Source organism: Geotrypetes seraphini, chromosome 2 (genome assembly GCF_902459505.1).
Source record: "Geotrypetes seraphini chromosome 2, aGeoSer1.1, whole genome shotgun sequence".
NCBI classification, from domain to species: domain Eukaryota; kingdom Metazoa; phylum Chordata; class Amphibia; order Gymnophiona; family Dermophiidae; genus Geotrypetes; species Geotrypetes seraphini.
Window position 1 is genome coordinate 62,207,205 of NC_047085.1, and position 22,881 is coordinate 62,230,085.

At 39.0% G+C, this 22,881-nt stretch overlaps 1 protein-coding gene across 2 annotated transcripts in view; it reads right to left on the bottom strand.

Moving 5' to 3' along the window:
* Window positions 1-22,881, bottom strand: part of RIMS2 (regulating synaptic membrane exocytosis 2) — a 1,127,809-nt gene that overhangs the window by 528,375 nt on the left and 576,553 nt on the right. For both annotated transcript variants that reach the window (XM_033933083.1, XM_033933078.1), the window contains one exon: window positions 157-280. In XM_033933083.1, coding sequence (XP_033788974.1) covers window positions 157-280 — 124 coding nt within the window. The remainder of the gene's footprint in view (window positions 1-156; window positions 281-22,881) is intronic.

The following is a 22,881-nucleotide window of genomic DNA, read 5'->3' on the forward strand; positions in this document are numbered from 1 at the left end:
TATGATATAAAATAAGGATACAAATCATCAAATAGTTGCAAATGAAGGCTTATGATGTCATACCCTAGCGTTGGTTCTATTTCTACTAGAAGCCTATAGGAAGAGGGGAAAACTGCTAGCTCCCCCAAAATACAATACAGAATAAAGGGAACTCACCCAATAGGTCTTGAGACAACGAGTTCTACTTGAGGTTCTGGCTTGGACTCTAAAATAATGTTATAGACATCCTCAAAAGTAGCACCTTGCAATAATCTTCCACTCCATTCTAGTACCTCGTCACCTATATTGAAGTAATAATAGTTTATTTATAAAGATAATCTATGTGTTATAATGCAATAAGGATTTTCTTCAGAGACTACCACTACAAACATAGGACTAGAATTAGTAAATGGCACCCAAATTTGGGTGTCGCAAAAGTCAGTGCTCAGCGTTATTCTATAAAGGGCACTCTGGGAGGAGCACCCTTTATATAATAGCACATAGTGCCAATTCCCACAACTAAAATAAAGTTATGCCTGCTGAAACTAGGCATATATCCTGGCACTCAAGTTGGGTGCGCTTCCCCCCCCCCCCAATTCTGTACCACTGTGTATAGTAGATTTTGGAAAAGACCATGCTCTGCCTATAACTTTCCCACGGTCACATCCCCTTTTGGGTTGCATACAACAGAATTTAGATGCGGTGCTTTATAGAATCACATATAGGCAGTTGTACGTGCAACCACAAATAAGGGCCAATTAATGCCAATAATTGATTGTTAGTAGCCAATTATTGCATGTTAATGGCTTATTAATTTAGCTGAACTTGCGACTCAGAATTGCGTGCAAATTTGGGCAACCTGTACAGAATCAGAGGGATAATGTATTGATGAAATGGAATCATAGGTAATCTATATAGGAGAATCATTCAATCAGTATTTCACCACTAACAAGAGAACTCAACAGCTCCATTGAAATTCTGACTATCAAGAGATAATATGGAATCATCACCAACATGGCACTTGTTTCTGTTAAAGTCATTTAGATGATGTTCTGTAGAGTTGGTCTTCTACAGCACTTTCTATCTAAACGTTTCATCTTGATACCTTTATTCACTAAGGCTTTTTTCCCGTTCTTTCACTATGGGAAAATTTTTTTGAAGAAATGGGTCTTGAATGATCCGTTTTAATAATTTGTACATATTTTATATAAAAGTACAGATTTCTGTCCTATTAAGCAGTGATTAGTGGGATAATGTATCTGCCAATAAGTACGAGTAACTTAATTCATCTGTTATGTTCCTTCTTTATCATTACAGATAAGGATATAGTAAAAGTTTAGCCTGTATTATGGGAAAAAAAAGTAGGACTAACAAAAACAGAAAGCTATTTTGAGAGAAAAGAAAGAGCCAGAGCCAAACAAAATAGGCCACTGAGGCAAACAAAACTAATATATTGGCCCAGTGTTTTTCAAAATTTTCAAGCCAAGTACCCTCTAAGTTGAACAAATCTCAAGAACATTATTCCAGAGCTCTGATGAGCAGAGACCTTGAAATAGACATTCATAAAATTGACATATTTAAATGACAAAGCAGAAAATAAAATTACTTTTTCTTCCTTTATTACCTGGTCATTTATTTTTCTAATACTTTTTGGACTGATCTCTAGTTTCTGCTTTTCTCTTTCTTTTCTTAACTTGTATCATTTTCTCTCTCCTCCTTTTCCTGATAAAAACTTTTGACCTTTGCAGTTGATCCTCTAAGTTTCTTTTTTACAATTTTCCTCATGCTATCAGGGAGGGGCATTTTTGATAGGACATCTGAGTTTGGATGTTTTGGGAAAAACGTCCAAAAATCCAGTAGAGAAAATGTTCATTCTCAAAACAGCAAGACGTCTATCTCTCTTTCTTTTTTTTTTTTTTAATGATCTATATAGACATGTTGGTCCTTAGTACGTCTATCTTTTTTGGCCATTCTCAAATATAAAGACATCCACATGAAAAATGCACAAAAGCAAGTTTTTCAGACATTCAATCAGCCAACATTTTTAGCAAACTGTTCATAGACAGCTGAGCATTCCTGAGCATAGCAGAAAGACACACTAAGGATTACTGCAGAGAATGTCATATTAAAAGTCCCAGGTACAGATGTCACTTTAACTTGCTTCTATTATATGGTGAAACCTCCAAAGCCCACCCAAAACTTACTGTACCCACCTGTACACCACAATAGCCCTTATGCCTGCAGGTATCATCTTTTATTATTATTATTATTTATTTTATTTTTCAATTAAGTACAAAATTGTGCTTAACAGATAATATAATGATATTAGTACATCCAATCATCTATTGGGTTAAACAGAAATAAACCAAAAAGCAATATTTAACTTAAACATAGTCCTCAAATTAAGGAGGAGATGAGAATTGAGAAACAAAAAAGAAACTCTTCCAGGAAAGAGAACATATTATTGTAATAAAAGGAAATTAAAGTGAGACCAATGGCAGAATAACGGACTTGAATTATTCCAGAAATCACTGGGGTGCAAATGAAACTCCTAAAAAGAAATGCAATTGATCTGGATCATAAAAAATATACTTATTGTTTTGGAATACAACAAAACATTTGCAGGGAAATCTTAGCTGAAAGGAGGCACCTAATGAAACTTTGTCCCGATATGTAAGAAACTCTTTCCTTCTTGAGTGAGTCCATTTAGAAACATCCGGAGATATATATATATATATATAATTTCTCCCAGAAAAGAAACTTCTTTTAAATTGTAGTACATTTTCAAGATCATTTCTTTGTCCTGATGAAATACTATGGAAACTATTAATATAGCTCATCCAGACAATTCAAGATTTGATGATTCCAAAAGTGCTGATAATTCTTGTTCAGCTGTTGTATCAATTTCCTTTACTGTTCTTTTTAAATAATAAATCTTTTGCAAAGGGGGTATATTCAGTTCTGTAATTTTTAATATAGAAATTAAAAGGTCCTTGAAAATTTCTCTAGGAGTTTTAAGTTTAGACATTGGAAAGTTTTAAAAACCTTAAATTTAAACTCCGATTTTGATTTTCCAAATTTTCAATTTTACGAAGCAGAAAAACTTTATCCATTGCTTGCTGTTTATTTACATGAGAGATATGAATCCCATACATACTGTCTGAAGATTTTCTATAGCTCCCCATAGTGAGTCCAGAGTAACCACTGCCGGTTTCACGAGCAGCTTGAGCTGAGGTAACCCAGGATCCCGTTCTCCTTCCCGGGTCTCACTTCCCCCAAACTCATCACCGTTCGACTGCAGTGCTCCTCCTCCCTCTGCAATCCACTCCGGGATCACAGGCAACGATGTCTCCTCCCCTCTCGGCTGCTCCCGAGGTCCCTCCAAACGAAGACCAACTTCAGTTGATTCTCCCGGAGGAGGGGGAGGGTCAGGTCCCAAAGGGCTCAGTGAAGTTTCACTTTCTATGCTGGGCTGCTCCTGGGGCTCAGCTGCGAACACACCCGATGCCGTCGGGACTGCAAAAGCTGTAATTTCAGTCTGAAGCGGAGTCGAAGTCGCTGACAGAGGAAGAGGGATATTCCTCTGCCTTCCCCTTCTCTTAGGCATCGAGTCGGTATGTAAATAAAAAGTTTTTAAGGTAAAGTTAAGCCTCTAGAGTGGGAGCTTAGACACACACGTCCACTCAAATCGCCATCTTGTTTCCTCCGCCTGCAGGTATCATCTTAATGTAGGTACAGTAGGTTTTGGAGGACTCACCATAAACAGAAGCAAGTTAAAGTGACATTTGTACCTGGGACTTTTAATGTGAAATTCACTGCAGTAATCCTTAGAGTACCCCTCTGCTCTCTGGGCTCAAATGTCTGTAGGAAGGGATGTTGAAAAGTTCTCAGTCCAACCAAGAAGAGAATGACGTGGATATGGTTTAATCAATGATCTGAAACAATGTCAAAACATAAATTTTGTTTCTGCAAACTACAGTGGCAAAAAAATGCTTAGAAGTTAGGAAATAGGTTGCTGGGGCTGAGAACTTTCAGCATCCTCTCGTAATACTGTTTTTTCCACATCTTTGGGTGGTGGGAGTCAAGCAGATAGTAGCACACTTCTATCCCTTCCTTTTTTTTCAGATGGAATTTCTACCCATAAGGATTTCAAGGTGTGTTTTGGTTCCTGTAAAATTTTTAGTCTATATGATTCAAGGTCCTGCTTTTAAGTCTACATCCACTACTGCTAGTTTGAGAAACATGCAGCAGTGGTGGGGAGGCAATAGCATTGGGGTGGAGGGAGAGGATGCTGGTATGGAAGGGTGGTAGAGGGAGATAAAGGGGGCAGATGCTGATGGAATTGGTGTGCAGGGAGAGGGAGAGAAAGAAGGGGGATGGATACTAGATGGAATAAGGTTGGAGGTAGAGAATGACACGGGGAAAAAATTTATCACCGTTCCTGCCCCGTCCCCATGAGCTCGTCACCATCCCTGCCTCATCCCCGCAAGTTCAGTCCCCGTCCCTGCCTCATCCCTGTGAGCTCAGTCCCTGTCCCGCAAGCTCGGTCCCTGTCCCCACCCTGCAAACTGTCAGATCCTATCCACACAAGCCTCAAATAGTTATGATTTTATACTGAACTTATTTTATTAAAGTATAAAAAGAGACTAATCTGTACAATTGTCATTTTATAAAACACAAATAATACCGAGCAAGGATCATCAAAATCCCTGTCTCCCCTCCCTTTCACAAACATCCCCTCCACTATTGTGAAAATTGAACAAACCAAATTACTACAGAATGCTACATAGAAAAATCAAGCTAACAGAATACCACAGTCATACATGACAGGAATAGTATTAGGGGAGTGCAACTAGGGCAACTGTCCCCTGGTCAGAGAGAGCCCTAAGCCAGCTGGAAGCTAAAGAAGCACAGCCTGGGCTTTGTGGTCCCCAGTTATGTCTAATACCAGCTCTAACAGGAAACATATTTCAAATCTGAAATATTCTAATCACAATATAATAAATTTATTTTTTTCTACCTTTTGTTGTCTGTTAATTTTATTCTTCAAATCACATTGGTCTCAGGCTTTGGTTTTGGGTTCCTTCTGTCTTCATTGTGTCATGGCTGGGTCCTGAGGGTATAATAGGCACAAAAGGAGCTGGGGAGGAAATGCCGAGTCTGACATGGGTGCAATATTTTTTACCACAGGAGCAAGACTTTTCACCGCTTCCACGGGGCGGTGAATGTGGGGCGGTGAAAGGTCTTGACCCCATTCCTGCAATAAACCAGTTGCAAATGTCTCCATTACTGCAGATTTACTACGGTGATCATGGTTTGCCGCGGTAAACGGTCCCCGTGTCATTCTCTAGTTGGAGGGAGAGAAAGAGCGCAGATGCATATGGAAGTGGGGTGAAGGGAGAGAGAAGGGGCAGATGCTGATGGAAGAAAAGTGGATGGAGAGAGAGAAAGGAAGACATTGGATGTTAGTGGGGAGGGGAGGGGAGGGGAGAGGGGAAGCCTTTGCTAGATGGAAGTGGGGATGGGAGAGAGAAGGGAACAGATGCTAGATGGAAGCATGGGTGTCCAAGTGGCAGATGAAATTTAATGTGGGCAAATTTAATGTGGGAAGAATATCCCAAATCACAGTTACCGGATGCTAGGGTCCACCTTGGGGGTTAGCGCCCAAGAAAAGGATCTCGGTGTCATCGTAGACAATACAATGAAACCTTCTGACCAATGTGTGGTGGCGTCCAAAAAAGCAAACAGGATGCTATGAATTATTTTAAAAAGGGATGGTTAACAAGACTAAGAATGTTATAATGCCCCTGTATCGCTCCATGGTGCAACCTCATTTGGAGTATTGCGTTCAATTCTGTCTCCTAGCCGAAAATCTACCGCCTGCTCAAAAGGAAGCGGTAGCGGCTAGCGCGCGCTATTCCGCACATTAAGGCCCTAGTGCACCTTTGTAAAAGGAGCCCTAAATCTGCCAGATAAAAGCTTTCCAAGTTTATTAATCGCTATCCAGAGATTCTAAAATCACAACCCAAAGTTTCTGTATAGACAGTGCTTGCCCACCAGCGTCTAAATAATCATTCTTAGATGAAGTATCCAATGAACTTATGAGTCTTTATGATGTTGTCTTTGAGAGATCTCTCATGTTCATTTGAAGAGCTGATATAAGGTGCAGTGAACCAATCATGGTTTATGTTTATTAAAAATCTTTATATACCACTTAACTAGACAAAAAAGGATCAAAGCTGTTAACAACATAATTCAATCAAAATAATGAAAAGAACTTCATTTGAATAGTAATGAAAAAGGAAAAAAAATAATTAATGCAGAATGCTTCAATGCCAAAAAATGTAAGGTCATGCACCTTGGCAGCAGAAACCCGTGCAGAACTTACACTCTAAATGGTGAGACCTTAGCTAGGACTAGGGCAGAGCGTGATTTGGGAGTAATCATTGGTGAAGAAATGAGGACTGCCAAGCAGGTGGAGAAAGCTGCATCCAAGGCTGGACAAATGGTGGGATGCATCCGTAGAGGTTTTGTCAGCCGGAGGCCCGAAGTCATAATGCCCCTGTACAGATCCATGGTGAGACCTCATCTTGAATATTGTGTTCAATTCTGGAGACCACATTGTCAAAAAGATGTGCGGAGAATCGAGTCGGTTCAGCGAATGACCACCAGGATGGTCTCGGGACTCAAGAACCTCCCATATGGGGAAAGACTAAATAAACTGCAGCTATACTCGCTCGAGGAACGTAGAGAGAGGGGAGACATGATTGAGACTTTTAAATGTATCGCGGGCTGCATCGAGGTGGAAGACGATATCTTCTTTCTTAAAGGACCTTCAACCACAGGAGGTCATCCGCTGAGAATCAGGGGCGGGCAATTTCATGGCGACGCCAGGAAGTATTTCTTCACCGAAAGGGTAGTCGATCATTGGAATGAACTTCCATTGCAGGTGATTGACGCCAGCAGCATGTTCGATTTTAAAAAGAAATGGGATATGTATGTGGGATCTCTAGCCGGGTGAAGTCTGGGGGTGGGTCATCGGCGTGGGCAGACTTGATGGGCTGCGGCCCTTTTCTGCCGTCATATTCTATGTTTCTATGTTTCTATGAAATACTGAATTCAGATCCTATCAATGTAAGAAAGCCAATTGAAAATAATGTGCCTTTAACTGTCTTTTAAAATACAAGAAAGATTCTTTCTTTCTCAATTCTACAAGTAAAATATTCCATAAAATTGGAACCAAATAGAAAAATGCACAATTTTTAATTGAGGCAAAATGAGCCTTCGATATATGAGGTATAGCTACTCTGTTGTCGTTCAATAATCTCAATAATCGCCTTGGAGCATAGTCCTCTCTGGACTAATCACTTCCACAATCTTCCCAATCTCACGTAGGAGGCCATGAACTTGACCTGGTATCACTAGCTACTAAGTCTGAACTTACTTCTAAAATTCTGTTGAAGGTAGATAGATGGTTATCAACACCTTGGTCAGATCATTTCATTCACTATTTTACTCTGGGATGGACCAAGAAACTTAATTCAAAACCAAAGTTGCAAAAACAAGAAATTTTTATTAGAAAAACACCTAACCCAATTGAATTTTGGAAACGGGTAGAATTACTAACAGAAGGCAATATTCATGAATTTCCATCAGACTGGAAAATCTCCTATAATGCTATCTTAGATGAAATTGCCCCCAAGCACTTTATAAAGGGACAATCTATTGACTTCAAAAATGGTATGATACAGAATTATTGGGGATGAAACGAGCAGTGTGTCGATTTGAAAGAAAATGGTTAAAATAAAAATTAGCTATTGATAAAGAAAAATGGTGGAAGGAAGTTAGAAATTATAAGCTATTGTTAAGGGAGAAACGAAAGTCTTACTACTCAGCAAAAGTAAGCAATACCAACATTAACATTAAAAAATTATTTCAGTTAGTTAACAATGTTTATAATGTGACTAAAAACACACAACCTTCAAGGCCGCTTTTACCTACGTCAAATGATTTAGCGACTTTCTTTATCTTCAAGGTTTTACACCTGAGACCTCCCTGCTTACCTTACTCAGGGAATATTGAATCTTATTTAAGTAAGAACAAAGATGATGTTCATGTGGATTAACATTGGTCCACGCTTGAAAATCTGGATTGGAATGATTTTTCTAAATTATATCACAGATATGACAAGTCATATTGTATGTTGGATTCTTGTCCTTCAGACCTTATGGTAACTGCACCTTTAAGTTTCAAATTGAAAGTATTGAAGTGGTTATCTGACTCTTTAGATGCAGGAAAGTTCCCAAAAGAGGAAGGTAATATAATTATCACTCCAATAACTAAAAGCAGTAAAAAATCAACTTCATTACCATCTAATTATAGACCGGTTGCATCAATTCTCTTTTTTGTAAAAATCATGGAGGGCTTGGTCCAAATTCAGCTAACAAAATATCTCGAGCATCATTCTTTACTTCATGATTCTCAGTTGGGTTTTAGATTCCATTTCAGTACAGAAATGGTATTGGCTACACTGTTAGACCATCTAAATAGTTTGTTGAGTAAGGGCAGTAGTGCACTGGTTCTTCAATTTGATCTGAGTAGTGTCTTTGAGTTGGTGGACCACACCAAATTATTGGACTGTTTGGATGCATTAGGATTACAAGGTAATGTTCTCTTGTGGTTTAAAGGATTTCTTGAATCTAGACTATACCAGGTTAGGTTTAATAACCAGTCTTCTATTATTTGGAAAAATCCCTGAGGAGTCCCTCGGGGTTCTCCACTTTCGCCCACTTTGTTCAATGTGTACCTTTCTTCTTTGGGCTTTTTATTGAGTAATTTGGGTATAAAACAATTTAGCTACACTGATATTTCGATTTTCATCCCTTGTAGCACTGTTTTGTCCCACAGTTTTCATATGATTGAGTTCATGACAAGACTACATTCTTTTTTGCATCATCACACAAAATTTGCCATAAACTCAACACTGTATACGATACATCCAACGATCAAAATAATAGGAGTTGTCCTTGATCAGCATCTACGAAAAATCAGATAGATGCTGTGGTGCAAAAGGATTATTACACTTTATGGAAGTTGCACACCATAAGATCATATTTTGAGATTTCAGCTTTCAAACTTCTGGTTCAATCATTGTGGGCAGACTTGATGGGCTGTAGCCCTTTTCTGCCGTCATCTTCTATGTTTCTATGTTTCTTGATTACTGCAACATTATTTACTTAACAAGTACTAAGAAAAATATGGCCAGACTTAGACTGATTCAAAATACGGCAGTTAGACTGATTTATGGCCTGAAGAAACATTTGGCTGGAAGCCAATGCAACTCACAATAGAACAGTGTCACATGGTCATGTGACACCGTTCTATCGTGAGTTGCATTGACTTCTGATGGAAGCTCGTGTTATGTTTAAGTTGGGTTGTCTTTGCTATAAAGTTGCATATGGCACTGCCCTGCTTTTTCTGGCTGACAGATTTCTTATAGCATCCTATAATTATAGTAGATCGCATGCCCTGTTCACTTTTCCATCCGTTCAGGGTTATAAAAGTAAAATATTTCTTGATCATACATTAGCATATCAGGCAGCTTCCCATGACAAAGAATTTTGATTGTTGCTGCTTACATCTTGTTCTTATAAATATTTCAGAACCCAGTTGAAAACGTATCTCTTTTCAAAATATTTTGCCAAATAGTTCTATTGTGTTTCTTTTGTTATCTTTATTTATAATGTTTTGTAAACCACATTGAACTTATGGTTATGCAAGCTAGAAGCACGATGTTATGTTATGTAATAGTACTAAGTTATAAAGATATGACGGTTGTAGTTCAAATAATGCTCTATGTACTAAGATCAAGATCTTAAATTTAATCCTAAATTCTATTGGTAACCAATGGAATTTCAAATACAAGGGAGTCACATGAACTCTAATATGCACAAAACCTAATAACCTAATCACAGCATTTTGTACTGTTTGTAAACATTTTAATTGCCCTGCTGTTATTCCTACATATACTAAATTACCATAATCCAATTTAAATGGTAAAAAGCATGAATTAAGGTATGTAAAGATTTCTCATTTTAAAAATTTTAAATAGCTCTAAGCCAGCGGTCTCAAACTCAAACCCTTTGCAGGGCCACATTTTGGATTTGTAGGTACTTGGAGGGTCACAGAAAAAAACAGTTAATGTCTTATTAAAGAAATGACAGCTTTGCATGAGGTAAAATTCATTAAATTAACTATAGCGAATTTTACCTCATGCAAAGTTGTCATATTTTTGTAATATAGTTTATAAGTCTTTCCTTATTTGCTTCTGATAATTTCAGCTATACACAGCTGAAAGCAGTGCAACATGCAGAAAGTGAAAAACTATCAAAGTATCAACTGCATGAGACAAGATTTTGGATCAACTATTTTAGATCAACTATTCTGAGGCCCTCGGTATTATAAAGAATGATTCTTTATGGAAAACTTGTGAGTAGTGTAATGGGTGCACCACATGTCGAAATGATTGACAGCTGTCAAGATAAGGATCGACTAATCAGCATTCACTTCCGGGTTAAACCCCGCCTACTCTCTGCCCACAACACACCCACTTTCACCCAAACCATGCCCATGTCCCACCCACACCATGCCCGCTTTCACACAAGCTCTGCCCATCTATGAGGGCTCTGTAGGGGTAGCAGTTAGTACTCTGACTAATCAGTTGGTCTCCCAGGATAACATCCAGTTGGCTAAAAATAATTTACCAGGGCTACTTTGGTGGTCGCATCAATGTCTGAACCATCTTCTTTAGCAATTTTATAGGTCAGATGCAGGAGAGTGTTGTTTAAATCAATGTAGTTTTCACCGTGACCAGCTATGTAGAAGTCCAAAGGTACTGTTTCCGATAAAACTGATAATGGTGGTATTTCCACATAAATGCTTTTTTCTATACTGGTTTGGGTCGGAGCTAACTCAAAAAGATCTAGTTCTGATTTAACGCATTCTTCAGAACCGTGGTGTACAAAAGCCATGGTTTTTTTTAGAATATATCATGTTTCCTAGAATGGGCCTTTCTCTTCTTGGATCCGCCAAATAGCTTCTGTGATTTGTCAGCTTGGGGTTTCTTTCTTTTAAAAGGCTTTGGACTTCCTTGCAGAATCTCCTGAGGCTGGGTCCTCTTTCTTTTAACAGCTTGTCTAATCACAGCCGGTCCTGAAACCTGCCTGCTCTGTGGATTGGTTTAATTTATTTAGAACGGGTGTTGCGATGTGACCCATGACATCTTTGGTTATGTTTTTTGCGGCAACTTTCACATGTGGTTTAATAATTTCAAAACCCCTTCTCAAAAGCAGTATTGTTTTACTAAAGAGACTATGAAATACACCACCCACACTGGCCCCGTACATGACCAGAGCCCCGTGATATCCTGAAAGTCCATAACCGGCTTGTGCTGTGTAATAATTTTTGTATGCTTTGGGGTCTCCTTAATCTTTAGTCATCAACATTTTAAAAAACAACAGTCTTCCGGGGTCGCAAGTGATGCTTAAGGATCACCTTCCCGTAACGAAATAAGACGTTCCTGCTCTGATCCATCTTTATTTCAAATGTGATGGTGTCAATGTGCTGCTTGTTCACAGGGACATAGTGTGGTTTATCGTACGTAATGGTGATAAACTTATCCACTGACCCTAGAGCTGGAACACAATGCAACAGTTGTACAAAATGGTCAGCTACTAACTGGTGCTCTACAATATCTGGTTCAACCAGATCAAAAGCAGAACTTAAGTCTAATGATACCACTATAGCAAAATTCCCACTATCCAAGATCGAATGAACCTCACAGGAAACCTGCTAACACTGTCTCAGTACTATGCATAGTCCGAAATCTTGGATTTAGCACATTTGTTGATTCTATATAAACTACTAATTGCTCCAGAACTATCCTCTCAGTTAGTTTTGCTAAAAAACAAAGATTAGAAACTGGCATATAACCGGCTGTATTCAGTACATCTAGATCAGGGATCTCAAAGTCCCTCCTTGAGGGCTGCAATCCAGTCAGGTTTTCAGGATTTCCCCAATGAATATGCATTGAAAGCAGTGCATGCACAAAGATCTCATGCATATTCATTGGGGAAAACCTGAAAACCCGACTGGATTGCGGCTCTCAAGTAGGGACTTTGAGACCCCTGATCTAAGATCCTTGTTTTTAATGATATTACATTACATTTACATTTCTAGACCGCAAAATCTCACGGATCGATGTGGTTCATAAAAAGATTTTTAAAAATCCAAAACAAAACTGGACATTCCCAGTGATCTACAAAACTTAACATAAGATCGTATTAGTGCTCTAGGAATTTTGTAAATAGTATTGATTTTAGTAATTTTCTAAAATGTAAGTAGGAACAAGACTTTGTGAATAAGGAGCATAACTCCCTGTTCCAGTTCGCTGCCTGATAAGCAAGCAGACACTCCTGAAATCTTTTTGAGTACAACCTCAAGCTGGGGGGACGCCAAATAAAGTAGAATTGTATAAAGAACGGTTTGGTGTAAACAAAGTAAAAATTTCTAGTAAATACTCCAGCACCTGGCTGTGTAAAACTTTATAACAGAGAGTGCCCAGTTTAAATAACACGCAAGCCTCAAACGAAAGCCAATGATGTTCTCTGTAGTAAAATGGGTTTAATAATTGCCTGTTTCCAACATGCTGGCACCTCCCCACTATTTAAACTGTTATGTATCATATTTAATGCTAAAGCTAATAGCCTATGTCTAGAATTCGAGAGTCATTATGATGGAATAGGGTCCAACTCACAAAAAGTAACATGCATTTTACTCAAATGTTTCTCCGCTTTTGTCAAAGATGGTAATTGAAAAACTGACCCAGTTTGATTTCCCTAGGTTTATATTCTTTTCCTCAGATTCAACTGCATCTAACTCATCATTGCTAAGTGGAGGACTCCTTCATCTGTACACATCTTCTTCAGCAACCTCAATCCATAAGTCCAATGCCCCTGGATGAAGTAAGGCTCTGCACATCTCAGGGCTTAGCACTGTTTCAAAGGAGACACCACCTCTCCAGATCATGGAGACCATCCCAGCAGCCAGTCCATCAAAGAAACAGCTGAATTTTGGCTGTGACACACAGTTTTCCATGGAACCCACCACCTCTGAATCCGGCAGTTAGGTCATAGCAGGGTGAGCTATACCTTTCCTCTTCTTCCTCATAACAAGTTAGGAAGCTGCAGCAAAGGTAAGCAGGCCAAGATTCACAGTTTTCTTGCGGCAGTCATAATAATAATAATAACAGTTTATATACCGCAGGACCATGAAATTCTATGCAGTTTACAATGATTAAGAAATGTTACAGATTAAGTAGAACTAGCAGAGCTAAAGTTTAGCAGTCAGTTATTGTGTGGAGAGATTGTGCAGTGCAGCTGCCTACTTACTTTAGGGAACAGATATGTCTTTAGGTGTTTCCTAAATTCCCCATAAGTATTCGCAAGCATGAGTAATTGTTTCAGATCTTTACCCCATAATGATGCATGATATGAGAAGAGATGTTGAAGATGTCTTTTAAATTTACATCCTCTGACCGGTGGGGAAACAAAATTCAAGTTTGAGCTTCTCATGTGTTGATTGGTTGAGAAAAAGAAAAGGTCAGTTATATATCTGGGAGCTAGGCCGAAAAGTACTTTAAAGCAAAAACATCCAAACTTAACGTTCACCCTTGCCTCCACCAGCAGCCAATGCAGGAGTCGGTAGGAAGGAGCTACATGTTCGAACTTCTTCACCCAAAAATCAGTCTGACTGCTGCATTTTAAACCAGTTGTAGTCACTGCAAGTTCTTCTGGGTAATTGCCAGATAGGTGATATTACAATAGTCAAGTTGGCTTAGTATAAAGGATTGTACCATAATTCTGAATGATGAAGCATCAAAATATGCTCTAATGGACTGAAGCTTCCAGAGAGTTAAAAAAAACCCTTTCTGACCAGAGAGTCCATCTGGTCTTTCATGGTTAGGCCCTGGTCTAGTATTACTCCCAATACCTTCATAGTAGATTGGATAGGGTAACTAAATTTGTTGATGTGCAACGACATTTTAGTGTCAAGTGAGTGTGGCGAGGCTATGAAGAATTTTGTTTTTTCTGAGTTAAGCTTCAGTCTAAATTCAGTCATTCATTGTTCCATCACATTTAGTACTTCTGTTGCCATAGGAATGACTTCAGAGAGAGAGGTAGTGAGTGGAATAATGATCGTGAAGCCGTCTGCGTAACTGAAAAATTTTATCCCTAGTTGGGACAATTGCGCACCTAGTGATGACATGTAAACATTGAAAAGCAATAGGGACAATGGGGACCCCTGTGGAAAAGCAAGATGGATTACTTCAAGTGTAAGAGAGATTGTGGTTAAAGCATACTTGATAGGTGCGGGATGTAAGGAAACTTCGGAACCAGTCTAACACCTCGCCTCTGATACCAATTGCATCTAAGCATTGTAACAGTTTCCCATGGTTCACTAAGTCAAAGGCGGAGCTCATATCAAATTGCATAATCAGGGTGTTAAGGCCTCTACTAAACAAGGAGCGTAAATTATCCAGGATGGCTGCGATTACTGTCTCAGTGCTGAATAGAGGTCTGAAACCAGATTGAGTTTCATGTAAAAGAGAGAACTGATCAAGATATTCCATCAATTGGGTATGTACCAATCCTTCCATGATTTTTACAAAAAATGGAATGGATGCTACTGGTCTATAGTTGGTTACTAATGCTAGAGATTCTTTGTGATTTTTTGGAATTTGGGTCATTATGATGTGGCCAATATTAGCAAGGAATTTTCCATTTTTTAAATTATCGGACAAATAATTCAACAAAGTTAGTTTAAAGCCTAGAGGGGCTGCTTTCATAATTTCTGGGGGACAGGAGTCCAAGACACAAAATGATTTAGTATACTTGTTATATAATTTGATATAATTATTCCATTCTAAGTCTTGAAAGGAGTTCCAAATCATGTCTGCTGGTATTTCATTTCTTTGTACGTTAATTATTTGATGTTCATGTATGTCGTTTGTAGAACAGTTATTTCTTAGCTTTTTAATTTTTGAATCAAAATGCTGTGCTAGATCATTTGCAGAAGGTAGCTTAATATTATGCATGGGTTGAGTGTAACGTGTGGTGTCGAATAAGTTTGTGTCTAGGTTGAACAGTTCTTTTGTATTGATTCCTTTCGAGCTAGTATTGGATGAGTCAATTTTGGATGAGTAAAAAGCTTTACTTTTTTCTTGTATCAATTGTTTGTAGATTTTTATGTTAGATCTCCAGTTGTTCCGGTCTGACAATTTTCCCGTTTTTTTCCAGATCCTTTCCAATTGTCTTACTGCTTGTTTCATTTTTAAGAGTTCAGTGCTCTGCCATATATTATGAAAATCTTGTTTAAAGATTCTCTGTTTATCAAGTGGAAAATCTACTAACAACTTGAACCCTGTTGCCAGACAAGTACATTGGATCTCTAAGAGAGAGGAGGGGACAGTAGATGGCTTAGTTAAGTAGACTAGATAGGCCACATACTCTTTATCTGCTTTCATTTTTACATAAGAACATAAGAATAGCCTTACTGGATCAGACCAATGGGCCATCTAGCCCAGTATCCTGTTTTCACAGAGGCAAATCCAAGTCACAAGTACCTGGCAAAAAACCCAAATAGTAGCAGCATTCCATTGTCAAGTTTGTTGAAGAGCCTCCGATGAGGAACCGTGTCAAAGGCTTTGCTGAAATCTAAGTAAATTATATCTAGCATACTTCCTCAGTCTATTTCTCTGGTCACCCAGTCAAAGAATTCAATCAGATTCATTTAGCATGATTTACCTTTTAATAGAATTATTTTATTTCACTGATAGTGGTAAAAAATACTGTATCTACGATTACTAAACGCACTCTTTCCATCTACTATTTTCTAAGTGACGTCAGATCAGCAGATTTGATAATTACTATTCTCCTGTTCAATATATTTATAAATGACCTGGAGGCAGGAACAAATTGCGAAGTTATTAAATTTGCGGATGACACCAAACTCTACCGCAGGGTTGATACCATGGAAGACTGCGAAGATCTGCAAAGGGACCTAACGACGCTAGAAGAATGGGCCAAAAAATGGCAAATGAACTTTAATGTAGGGAAATGCAAGGTCATGCATGTAGGGAAAAAGAACCCGATGTTCAGCTACAAAATGGGAGGATCATTGCTAGGGGTAAGTAACCTTGAAAGAGACCTGGGAGTGATGGTGGACACGTCTTTGAAGGCGTCGGCACAGTGCGCCACAGCCTCAAGAAAAGCAAACAAAATGTTGGGTATCATTAAGAAGGGTATCACGACCAGGACAAAGGAGGTCATCCTGCCACTGTATCGTGCAATGGTGCGACCGCATCTGGAGTACTGTGTCCAATATTGGTCGCCGTACCTCAAAAAGGACATGGCGGTACTTGAGAGAGTCCAGAGAAGAGCAACTAAACTGATAAGAGGTATGGAAAACCTCTCATATACTGACAGACTGAAAAAGCTGGGGCTGTTCTCCCTGGAAAAGCGGAGACTTAGAGGAGACATGATAGAAACCTTCAAGATCCTGAAGGGTATAGAAAAAGTAGACAGGGACAGATTTTTCAGATTACGGGGAACCACAAGTACAAGGGGGCACTCGGAAAAACTAAAAGGAGACAGGTTTAAAACAAATGCCAGAAAGTTCTTTTTCACCCAGAGGGTGGTGGACACATGGAACGCGCTTCCGGAGGCTGTGATAGGCCGGAGCACGTTACAAGGCTTCAAAGAAGGTTTGGATAGGTTCCTAGAGGATAAAGGAATTGAGGGGTACAGATAAGAGTAGCGGTAGGTTATAGGGATAGTCTGGGACCATTGCTTAGGCAATGGGCCTGATGGGCCGCCGCGGGAGCGGACCGCTGGGCGAGATGGACCTCTGGTCTGCCTCAGCGGAGGCAACTTCTTATGTTCTTATGTTCTTATGTTCTTATTAGGGGTTCTATTTAATAGGTGGAAAAAAAGCCTCAGATCTAGAGCAAAAGGCCCAGCTGGCATCTTCTGTATGTGATTTTCATAATGCTCTTAATTTAATCATTGGCAAAAAAAACCACCTTCCTTCCTGTTTAAGATACCCATGTTTAACCCAAATTTTCTTTTCATTAAATCTCTTTTACTTTACATTTCTTTATTATCTTTTTTATTTATATCACTTTTCTTTCAAGAAGGTTGTATATCAAATCTCAATCACCCCAAAAATATATTCATTGTCACTGATGTTAATATTAAACCAGATGAGACAACACTTTCATACAAGAAACATTATCAAGTAGAGAAGGAACAGTAGGTATTTTACTTATCTTAAACACTGTCTTTTTCTTTCGCTGTATAGTATGTATTTTCAAAGTTCCTTTTCTCCCATTTCTCCTTTTCTCTTATTAAAGGTCATAAGCTGCTTCTTTTTCTCCACCAACACAGCCAGCATTTAGCGGTGTTCATTATATAACCACTGCTTCAGGGTATATTCACAGTAGAGCGACTTTTTGGAAGGGCATCCACTATCTCTCAACTTCTTTCTGATTCTGCAGAAGGAACTTTCCAATCAGCTTTTGGATATCTGCAACAAGATCTTTATCAATTTGTTGCTCTTGAGTCAGTCTGTAGACAACACCCACGTAGATAGAAGTTCTACCTTCTCATTTTAAAGCTATTCATATTGCTTCTTCTTTTCCTCAGGCCTCCTGCGTTTCAGTTGCTTGGTTATTAGTCTTCACATAGAGAGCTACTCCTCCACCCTTTCGACCATCTCTGTCCTTCCTAAAAAGATTATAGCCCAGTATGTTTGCATCCCTTGGGAATCACTGAACGATGTCTCTGTGATTGCTATGATATCCAAGTCTGCCTCTAATATTAGGGCTTGCAGTTCATTATTTTTGTTGCCTAGAGTGTGAGCATTTGTGGTCATTTCTTTCCAGTTACTTTTCAGTGACAATTTAAATTTTTGTCTAGTTTTTTGTTTAGTCTTTTAATTCCTGTTGCCATGCTAAGAAGTGCATTGCTAATATTGTTGTATATATTGCTATCTTTACTACTGTCACATATTGATCTTTGCTGGGGTAGACCATAACTGTCCTGCAAACAAATGCCACCCCAACCTTCTAGTTTAGACACTTAGAAACACATTGCCTAAATTTCTCAGCAAGGATTCTTTTACCTGTTTCTATATTTATGCATGTTTGTGCCTATATTTATGCTCTATATAAATAATATCATATTAAGATTATTCCTACTGCTATTGCAGGAGCTTTCAACATGGCATTGATGTGTGAAAATACTGTATGCTGAAGGTACAAGATGTTTTCTGCATTTGTTTCCCAGTGATATAAGCCAAGAAAACTGCTTGCTTACCTGAGCAAGGAGTCAGAGTAGGTTTGAGTACCTCAAAACGTCAGCTGTGACGAGTGGAGTACCTCAGGGCTCCGTCTTAGGGCCGATACTATTCAATTTATTCATAGGAGATTTGACCCAAGGACTTAGAGGAAAAGTATCACTGTTTGCCGACGACGCCAAACTATGCAACATAGTAGGCAAAAGCAGTGTACCTGACTTTATGACGCAGGACCTACGACAGTTGGAACAGTGGTCATCAACTTGGCAACTAAGCTTCAATGCCAAAAAATGTAAAGTAATGCACCTAGGCAAAAAAAACCCACACAGAACTTACACACTAAATGGTGAAACCTTGTCCAGTACCACGATAGAACGTGATTTAGGAGTGATCATTAGCAATGATATGAAGGCTGCAAATCAGGTGGAGAAGGCTTCGTCCAAAGCAAGACAAATGATGGGCTGCATCCGTAGGGGTTTTGTCAGCAGAAAACCTGAAGTCATAATGCCACTGTACAGATCCATGGTGAGACCTCATCTCGAGTATTGTGTTCAATTCTGGAGACCACACTACCGGAAAGATGTGTTGAGAATTGAATCGGTTCAGCGAATGGCTACCAGGATGGTCTTGGGGCTCAGGGATCTCACATATGAAGAAAGACTAAAAAAACTGCGGATGTACTCGCTGGAGGAGCGAAGAGAGAGGGGGGACATGATTGAGACCTTTAAGTATATCACGGGGCGTATAGAGATGAAAGATGATATCTTCAGTCTTACAGGGCCCTCGATAACCAGAGGACACTCGCTGAAAATCAGGGGAGGGAAATTTCAGGGTGATGCTAGAAAGTACTTCTTCACCGAAAGGGTGGTCGATCATTGGAACGAGCTGCCTCAGCAGGTGATTGAGGCCAACAGCGTGTCAGATTTTAAGAGAAAATGGGATATTCACATGGGATCAATAGGGAGTAAAAGTCAGGGAGTAGGTCATTGGTATGGGCAGACTCGATGGGCTATAGCCCTTTTCTGCCGTCAATTTCTATGTTTCTATGTTTCTACTTATTAAGGGAACACATATGAAAACTGGAAGATACATACACAGACAGGACAGTTCTGGACAGGTTTTCTATAAAAAAGATTCAAAGTCTGCATGTCTTTACATGAAGGATGGGTCAGGTTCAGGAAACTTAAGCACAACTGCCTGCCTTTTTCTCCTCTGAACATGACATAAATCATTTCCTTTCATGCATGAAATTAGTAACTCATCATCTATCAAAAGCTGAACTAAGGTTCATAAGAGCATTTCCTCTAACCATAAGAGCATATCCTCTAAAAGGACATAATCTAATAGAGGTATTAACTTAATTTTAGTCCTATCCCACCTACAATAATGTAATGTAATTTATTTCTTATATACCGCTAAACTCCGTTAGGATTCTAAGCAGCTTACAGAAAAATAGACAATAGGGTACATTAAAATTATAAGTAAAACAGGTACTTAGAAATTACATTACATTACATCCCACCTACAATAAGGCCTGGTAAGGCAGCAAGTTTCCTGCTGCCAAATGATTCATTTCTGTTGTTAGGCTGACACCTTTCACAATCAGTTTGTTCAAGTAGGCATTACTGAAACTGGTCTACAATGATTTAAGTCAGCAACATTCAGGTTCATGTACTTAATCAGCGGTCAAACAAATACTCATTTAAAGCAAACTGGCAAATAACCTTCTCTTATAGAGGTAAAATTTGTGATTAAATTCTTTCTTTCAGGCCTCCACTTAACTGATTTAAATAACCACTCTGAGCATGGATCAAAGAGGCCTGAAATTACTTATACAATATGTAAAATTTGATCTAATTCACCCTGACTGATCTCATGAAATTCAGCAGTACAGAAATATTTAACTGAAGGAGCTTCATGACTTTAGTTTGAGAAGGCAAGAGTATTATTCAAATTTTCCTGTATCTGCTTTAAGCTGATATCGGGATTGTCTCCAGCTTATCTTTTTCCTCATTTTGTGTTCCATAGACCATCAAGAGAAACTAGAAACTTCTACTTATTTGCTTATCCAAAAATTAATGGGTGTAGATATAAGATCTTCTAAGATAGGACCTTAATAGTTCAAGCTGGTAGGCAACAATCTTGGTTAGCCTAATGTATTCAGCAAGCTACGTTATCCTATTGCAGTTTTCAGAAATTAATTAAGACAACTTTGTTCGATAAGTTTATTACTTAGTGAGTTTTATTATTGAAATTCTATTTTACAAATATTTGTATTTTTTACTGTTTTATTGTATTTCGCTGATTGTCCAGCTCTTTTTAGTGTAAACCGCCTAGAACTTTTGGTTATGGCGGTATAAAAGAATATAGTTATTATTATTATTATCTCATTATTCAGGCTTGAGACACAAGACTCATCAGCAAGGACTGCATATAAGCAGAAAGGTTTTCTATTCTTGTCTGCCTCAGACTAGTAAATATTCTGTTCTTGGCACTAAAAACAAAGCAAATGGTGGAACCAATGTGCTGGACCAACCAGGGTCCCTTGGTGTAGATCACCCTAACCTTCTTGGAAGCTCAAAGTTGTTGTATCATTGCTATTTATGATTACAACCACTCCATGCAGATTTAGCCCTATGTTTTCTTGAATGCCAAATGTACTCATATCGTTGATTAGAGTTGTAATCCCTACTCCATACAGGTTACCCCAGTGGCTCCCCAGCCAGACAAGTTTTCAAGATATCCACAATAAATATTCATGAAAGAGATGTGGAGGCAGTGCATGCAAATCGCTCTCATGAATATACATTGTGGATATCTTGAAACCTCACTGGCTGGGGAGACCCCAGGACAGGTTTGGGAACCACTAGGTTACCTCAATGTATCTTGGAAGCTCAAAGCAGTCATTCCACTGCTATTATGGGCTGAACTGCTGATCCATGCAGGATTCACAGTATTTCAACTTCATCATCTTGTCTCCAGAGATCTTCTGTGTTTCTCTTTATTTTTTATTTTTAATACTGTTAATCTACCACCTCCTCCAGAAGGACATCCAGGCATCTACCACCCTCTCTGTTAAAAAATACTTCCTGATGTTGTTCCAATTATTCTTCTTATATGTTTTGTTCTTACTCCCTTTAAAACAGTACTGCACATTAAAAAGGTTCTTTGCCATCATCACCAGATTCCCCTCCAAATGAAGCTTCATTCCTTATTAATACATTCTAGTCTAGCGCATACTTATAACTCTACACAAAGCAATATTAGGAAACCTAGTATATAAAGGGTAGGAATCAGAAGCAGAGCTAGAGGGGGCACAAGGGGAGCAACTGCTCCCCAAACAGATTTTGTATAAGAATGATATCTGCCTCTCCCACTGTTGTTTTTTTCCTTTCCTCTTATCCTTTTAGAACATTTCAAGTTTGGCAGCAGAGCAACAGCAGTTTCACCTGTAAAAACAAAGTCAAAGCATAGTGAAAAGAAAGTAAAAGCATTTTCTTGCATGGGCCGCTGCTGCTCTGCTGGTCCTACTTCTTCCGATGTCAAAGGAACTATGGGATCAGCACAGCAGTAGCGATGCATGCAGGAAAATAGTCCAACTGTTTGTTTTTCTAGCTGATACCATTGCTGGTCTGCTGCCAAATTTGAAATGCTGTCACAAGATGATCGGGAGAGAACGGGGAAAAGAGAAAGGGGATGATGATGATACTGGATGTTGAGGGGAAAGAGACAAAGATAAAGGAGGCCATGCTGGACAGGGGGATGGAGAATGGGAGATGAGATGATGCTGGATGGGGAAGAAATAAATATATAGAGTTGGGGTGATGCTTGATTGGGGGAGGGAAGACAGAAACAGCAGGATGCTGGATGGGGTAGCAGAGAGAGAGAAAAAGATGGATCGATGCTGGATGGAGAGAAGAGAGATAATGTGATAATGGATGTGGAAGAAAGAGAGGACTATAACAGATGTGAAGAAGAATTGTAGCAAAAATTGATTATATAGACAATCGCACAGGTCTGGGAATATTCTGCTTAGGGCAGTAACTCACTGATTTTCAATCTTCTGGGCATGTACATTTCTAGGGAAAAGTGATTCTACATAAGCCATTAGTAGTAGCCAAAGACTTATCTCAGTAATAGTACTCAGTAATAAGGTGGAATATATATTTATTATATAATAATAAATACTGATGATAATAATTAGTGAAATGGCACACAAATACACAAAGAATACTATTCAGATTGTACAAAATACTGTATTTTTTACTCCATAAGACGCACTTTTTTTCCACCCAAAAGTGAGTGGAAATCTCGGTGCGTCTTATGGAGCGAATGTACAATTTTGAAACCCCCTGCCGCACCATTTTAAACACCCTGCCGCACCTTTTAAAACACCTATCTGCCCGACGTAGCCGCACCATTTTAAAATACCCACCCACCAACCACCTACCTGCCCACCGTCGTCACTACCGGCACCGTAGTCGCACC